This window comes from Syzygium oleosum, unplaced genomic scaffold, assembly GCF_021117445.2.
Source record: "Syzygium oleosum isolate NSW1041296 unplaced genomic scaffold, Sole_v2.1 Sole_v2.04, whole genome shotgun sequence".
Taxonomy (NCBI): Eukaryota; Viridiplantae; Streptophyta; class Magnoliopsida; order Myrtales; family Myrtaceae; genus Syzygium; species Syzygium oleosum.
In genome coordinates this window covers 3,216,378-3,222,866 of record NW_026607488.1, presented here as the reverse complement: position 1 = coordinate 3,222,866, position 6,489 = coordinate 3,216,378, and the positions used below count along the sequence as shown (strand labels likewise).

The 6,489-nt window shown below is 53.4% G+C and overlaps 1 protein-coding gene across 1 annotated transcript; it reads left to right on the top strand.

The window, feature by feature from the left end:
• Positions 1 to 246: 246 nt before the first annotated feature.
• LOC115661887 (cytokinin dehydrogenase 7) lies at positions 247 to 5,572 on the top strand. Its single transcript, XM_056311043.1, has 4 exons — positions 247 to 1,099; positions 1,249 to 1,524; positions 2,863 to 3,125; positions 5,035 to 5,572. Exons 1-4 carry the CDS (start codon positions 407 to 409, stop codon positions 5,387 to 5,389), a joined length of 1,587 nt encoding a protein of 528 aa, XP_056167018.1. The 5' UTR covers positions 247 to 406; the 3' UTR covers positions 5,390 to 5,572.
• Positions 5,573 to 6,489: the final 917 nt, after the last annotated feature.

Here is a 6,489-nt window from a genome sequence, read left to right as displayed (position 1 = left end):
TTCAGAAAGAAGGGTCAAGTTAAGAACAAAAACGGTCCCTAAAAAAATGGGAAACCGACCTTATAAAAAACAATATGCACTCTGTCAAATATTAAACTTCCATAAGCATGGAAGTGGCAGACAGATCAATGGGGATGGGGATCATAACGTTTAAACACGATATCGAACCCCAAGGCCGATGCTGACGTCATAATTCGATCTCTGGTCCCTTGCTCAGCCGCTATTTAAGAAGCCCATCCTTCGCTCTTTCTCTCTCTAACTCCAAAAGTGAAACCAGTAGAGAGAGAAACAGAGGCTAGAGAGAGAGAGAGAGCAAAAGCTTCGAATTTTTTTCGTTTTTTCTTCGATTCAGAGAAGCGGGAACTCGGAAGCAGAGGCGGAATCGATCGAGACCCGCGAAGCTCGAATGATGATAGCGTACGCGGAGCGTTTCGTCCACGAGAACGACACCGAGACGAGGCAGGACGACGGCGTCTCCGGCCTCGACCTCCAGCTCCAGGGGACCCTGGACTGGTCCCCGGCGGCCACCGCCACCGCCGCCAAGGACTTCGGCGGCTTCCGCTCGGCCAAGCCCCTCGCCGTCGTCCGCCCCTCCGGCCCCGACGACGTGGCCCGCTCCGTCAGGGCCGCCCTCCGGTCCCCCAGCCTGACGGTCGCCGCCCGGGGCAACGGCCACTCCATCAACGGCCAGGCCATGTCGGACGGCGGCCTCGTCGTCGACATGCGCTCGACGGACGCGGACCACTTCCAGGTCGTCGGCGGCGCCGACGAGTACTACGCCGTCGTTGCCGGGGGGGCATTATGGGAGGACGTCCTGGAGTGGTGCCTGCGCCACGGCCTCGCGCCGCGGTCGTACACCGACTACCTGGGCCTGACGGTCGGGGGGACGCTGTCCAACGCCGGCGTCAGCGGCCAGGCCTTCCGCTACGGCCCGCAGACGTCCAACGTGACGGAGCTGGAGGTGGTCACCGGCCAGGGCGACACGCTGGTCTGCAGCGGCAGCGACAACTCGGAGCTCTTCTTCGCCGTCCTCGGCGGCCTCGGCCAATTCGGCATAATCACCAAGGCGAAGATCTTGCTTCAACCCGCACCCGATATGGTACGAACACCAACACCACTCTTCGATTTCGAATTCTTTCTTTTCTCTTTGTTGAATTATTCCCTTTTTTTTTTTCTTTGCTAATTTCATGCGAATTTTTTTTTTCCAAAAATTCTTTATATGTTGTGGTGGTGGGCGATTTCCGGCAGGTGCGGTGGATAAGGGTGGTGTACGCGGACTTTGTCGACTTCACCCGGGACGCTGAGTGGCTGGTGACCCGGCCGGACGGCGACACGTTCGACTACATCGAGGGGTTCGCCTTCGTGAACAGCGACGACCCGGTCAACGGCTGGCCCACGGTGCCCCTCGGCCCGGACCAGCGGTTCGACCCGGCCCGGCTGGCCCCGGGCGCCGGCTCGGTCCTCTACTGCCTCGAGCTGGGCCTCCACCACCAGGGCAGCGACCCTCCCTCGTCCGTCGATGCGGTAACGAACGCGACCCCCCTTCTGAACCCCACAAATTTGCGTCCATCAATCATGCATCTTTTCTCTTTCTTTCCTCTTCTTTTCTTTTCCTCGTCTCGTTAAAAACGGTCGCGGTCCACCTATGGGATTAGCCTAAAATGTCCCGAGCTAGAGCTAAAGGGTCCTACTTTTTTGAGATGCGGCATGGCATGTGCTGTGATGTTTATATCATCTGACGGACCGTCTAATCACTCGTTCAGATTCCAATCGCACGTCATCCCTGGTAACACACGTAGTTGTCTGCTCTTTTCGAAATGAAGTCACTCGTTCAAAAAAGAAAAAAAAAACCGCACCGCGTCGTATTTGATTTTTCCATATATTTACCGGAATTTTTTAGAATCATTTTTTTGCAAATAATTCCCGTATTGAAAAAAAAAACCCCTAGGGGGGAAAATATGGAGCGAGCTTTCGTAGCTCCGGGTTTTGACCTCGGTTGGGCCCCCACCTTCGGGAGGGGTGGGGGTGGGGGCCCGCACGTGGGAACCGTCCGAGCTGGACAGGCGAGAGGGCGAAAGCTGGCGATTGCCCGGTTGGACTCACACGTGTACAAAGCTCAGATCGGCCCCCCCCCCGCCGTCCCCGGCCCAATTTCTCCCCACCATCATGTCGCGTTTGAAAAAACGGAAAATAAAAGATAATATTTTAAAGTATTCACGGGGGGGGGGGGGGGATAAATATAAAATTAGTGCGACCCATCGAGTGCTCCGGCGACCCCAAAAAAAAAAAACGAAATATTTTAAAAGAAATTTAATATCCTTATTATTTTTTTTTAAGAAATATGATTGTTTTTCGCATTTGAAAAAAGAAATGTTTTTCGCGTGAATTTTTTTAAATGGTTTTTTGGTCTTCGCGGGAGTTACTTCGGGCCACTGAAGCTGACGGCACGGGGCGCAGCAGACGCATCTCCCATTGGATTTTCTGACAACAACGTCCCCCCGGCCCCCCCGCGCGACATGACGTAAGTGCCCCCGCGCTCGCCCGCAAATTGCAGGCACGACACCGCACGCGTGCCCCCGCCCTTTCCACAACTGCGCACGAGCCGCGGTGCCGCTTTCGTGGTTCGGGCGTCGGGTCGGGGCTATTTCGGTAAAAGCGGGTCCCCACCCCCCGAGGGGGCCTGATCGCGGAGATTTTGCCTGACGTTTTGGTCGGTCCCCCGCCCCGGCGCAGGCGCCACGCACACGCACCCACCGCAAACGGCCAAAGCGCCACGTCATTTCCCGGCCGTGAATTTTACCCAAATGCCCTCGGGGCGATCTCCTTGATTTTCTTGATTTTTTAATCTCGTGTTCTCTACAGGTGGTGGGGAGATTGCTCGGACGGCTGGGATTCGTGGAGGGGCTGGAGTTCCGGCGGGACGTGGGCTACGCGGAGTTCCTGCTGCGGGTGCAGCACGCGGAGCGGCACGCCAAGGCCACGGGGCTCTGGGACGTGCCGCACCCGTGGCTGAACATGTTCGTCTCCGGGGCCGACATCGCCGCCTTCGACCGGGCGGTGTTCAAGGGCGTCCTGAAGGACGGCATCGGCGGGCCCATGCTGGTCTACCCCATGCTCCGGAGCAGGTTAGTCCGGCAAAGACCTCTCTCTCTTCCGATTTCTTTCTTTGCATGATCACCCCCCATCGAACATCTCTAGTATATCACGTGATGTGCTGATAAAGATATGGCACGAACTTTAGTCGCGCCTCGTTGGGCCCATGTTCCGTTCCTCGGGCCGCCACGTGTCGTAGGCCCGCCGGGTGGCTGCCGCGGCGACGTGGCGGGGGGCGGCGGCGACGTGGGGCCCGCCGCGGATATGCAAAATTTGTCCCTTGTTATGCGGGAAGGATATGCTGACTGGTTGTTTTTTTTCACGGAACCATCATTAAAATCTGGTGGTTAAGATTTCGAAGGGAGGGTGGGTCAAACTCTTCTTCCTATAGCTCCTGTTCTGAGGTCAGCCCAAATTCGGGGGGACCCACCCGCTACCCCAAGCCCTTTTTTTGATTGCGCCCCACTGACGGTTGCACCGTCCGTACCCTGCATCCCACTGTACCCAATCACGCGCCCTCCTCTCCCCCTCCCTCACCCCCACCCCTCTCTTGTTGCTGTCTGCACCAGTCGTTGCGGTCGGGTCGAGATGATAGAACGTCAAGCTCGAAATCGACTTCGATTGTGTGCATTTGCGTTGGAAATGCAATTTGAGCCTGATTGAGGTATTCCATTTATTGCATTTATTGCATTTTTATCGGTTCAATTCTAAATTTTTCGATTGTGTCAAATTAGTCATAATTTTTTTATAGCCCATTAAGTCGATTTTAGCAAAAAATCTCTGTCGTGAATGTCGACCGGCTTCCTACAAGGCGACGTTGAAGTGAACAAATTGTTTTCTCCTTCTTCCTTTGCCGGTCGCCCAGCATCAGCGATGATCGTTGGCTGAAAGGGGCGACCTCCTGGCCTTGGGTAGGGCCGGACACCGGCAAAGGAAAAAGGAGAACAAAAAAAAAGAAAAAGAAAGGAGGAATAAAAATATTTCTAAAAAATATTAACAGTTAATAAATTTTGTTCACTTTAATGCCGGCCATGCCACGAGGACAGCCGACGTCCACATCAACGGTTTCCGGCCAAAATTGGCAAGATGTACTATAAAAAGTTTAGAACTCATTTGGTACAGTTGTAAGATTCATGACTGAATTGGCAAAATTATAATGAATGTAAGACTTTTTTGCATAATTTTCCCATCCGGCTCGACACGAGATTCTACTTATCTCATAAGGCGCGACAGCCTGTATTCTAGATTCTTTTTTAAAGAAGATCCCGAGATCGAATCGGGCCAAGTATCGAGATTTTATGAGTGTGACGCTGATCGACTCAATCTTGTGCCGGGCCTAGGACGTCATCGGTAGGTGCTTGGTGTTGGGCGCGGGTGAGCTGGCGTAATACGAGCAAAAACAGTACATTGGAAAATGGGTACTTCGCGATAACAAAGCGACAAGATAAAGAAGAAGATAGGGCTCGGGGGGACCACGCGAAATTACAATTTTGTACAGAAATTTCATGCTTCTTTTGGTTGCCCGACCTTTTGGCACAGGCTCTCTCTTTTGACCTTTTGGCCAGGTCGCTGCTGTGGTGAATTTACATAACTTTTTTTTTATTATATATATATATATTTTTTTTTATTTTTTGGGGGCTGAATAATTTATGACCTAGGGGGGTTTGATGTAAAGCGAAGCGAGTGAAAAGGTACGAGGGTACTTTGAGGGGCGTTTCCGTCATTGCATGTCTCCCCCTCTTTTTGTAGAAAATGAGATATCGAGGAGATGTTACTTTTGTTGGCCAGTCTTCTTTTGCCATTTGGGAAACGACAAGCGTTATTATTCGCCAAAGCCCCAATTATTATACGACGCTGTCGCCTAGCTTGTCGTGGTTCTTGTGGATTAGAAGGGTGTTCGATGAAAATCGTTGATGGTTTTTCTTTAAATTTATGCCTCAGGTGGGACAAGCGCACGTCCGTGGTGCTGCCGGAGTCCGGCGAGATCTTCTACCTCGTGGCCCTGCTCCGGTACACCCTCCCGTACCCGGTTGGCCCGCAGGCCGACGAGCTGGTCTCTCAGAACCGCGAGATCCTGCGGACCTGCGACGACAACGGGTTCGACTACAAGCTGTACCTCCCCTACTACCAGTCGCAGGAGGAGTGGAAGCGGCACTTCGGGAAGCAGCAGTGGGCGAGGTTCGTGGAGAGGAAGGCGAGGTTCGACCCGATGGCGGTCCTCGCGCCGGGGCAGAAGATCTTCTCGAGATCGTCGGTGCCCGGCAAGATGGCCAGTGATGGCGGCGGCGGGTTGTGAGGGTTGTGAGCCGGGGGAGTCTCGTTCGGTTGGCCATCTGCAACTTAGGGTTTTCATTGCAAGATTCGTTCTGAACAATGTTGGAGCAATGTAAATGAAATATTATTTGTCGCGATCGAAATCCGAAAGAATCGTTCGTTGGGTGCCTAGCCAACGTCAAGCTGTAAAGCGAACCGAGGTCACTTCACGTGTACAGAACCCAAATCAATCGTTGGACGGTCCGATGTCCGAACGTCTCGTCCGCGGGCAGCAAATGTCCCCCTGGTCTCGAGGTCCATGATGAGTTCAAAAGGATCGGTTGACTACGGCAAATACCAACAGTCCCATATTTACGCGCTTGTTTCAAAACGGTCGATGATTTTGCAGCAACGTGAAAGAGGATAAGAAAGAAATCCGAACTACACATTGGGGTGAGGGGGGCACAGGGCATCACATTCTCACGTTTCAAACTTCCTTCCTTCCTTCTCTTTCCCCACGCAAGAAAGAACGAGATCGGACAGCCCGAAAGCTGCCCGCTTTCCCTCTCTTTTTCTCGGCGAAATTAACGACGGATTAGATCTCGTTTTGGGGTTTCGGGTTAGAGGTTTGCTTCTTGCTTTTGGGGCGCCACGAAGAGATCAAATCTTTTACTCTCGGTTTCTCCGAATCTTCAGAGGGACTTCTTTCTCTCTCTTGTTCCCCCTAAAAAAAGCAGGGTCGGAAATTGGTTTTTAGGGTGAGAAACCGGGCGGTGGGGTCCCGGGTTTCTTCCTAGCTGTCTTTAAGGAGATGCAATTATAAGACCATGATGATCTCTCTAGCCCGAGGCGCACCCCGGGCCAATGGGTAGGGCGGCGTCGTTTCCGATGGGTTTCAATCCCATGCACGAGGGCGCACCGTTTTCACGTCGACCCCCCCCCCCCCCGCTCGGTAAACGTGTCATGCACGGACGTGTCGAATTCCGAGACCCCACATCCCACAAAAGGGTCGCGAGGGGAAGAGCGCGTGGGGGCACGCGCCTCTCCCCGCCACGTCGGATGGTGGCGGCCAGGTTGGAGCCTCGGGAGGTTCCACCTTTTCTTGCCCTTTTTTGTCCTTTTTCTGGCTCATTATTGAGAGAT

Excerpts from the sequence above, each read along its gene's own strand:
- LOC115661887 (XM_056311043.1), top strand. The coding sequence starts at position 407 with ATGATGATAGCGTACGCGGAGCGTTTCGTCCACGAGAACGACACCGAG. Across the intron at positions 1,100-1,248 it reads TTCAACCCGCACCCGATATG|GTGCGGTGGATAAGGGTGGT; the intron begins GTACGAACACCA and ends GATTTCCGGCAG. Across the intron at positions 1,525-2,862 it reads CTCCCTCGTCCGTCGATGCG|GTGGTGGGGAGATTGCTCGG; the intron begins GTAACGAACGCG and ends TGTTCTCTACAG.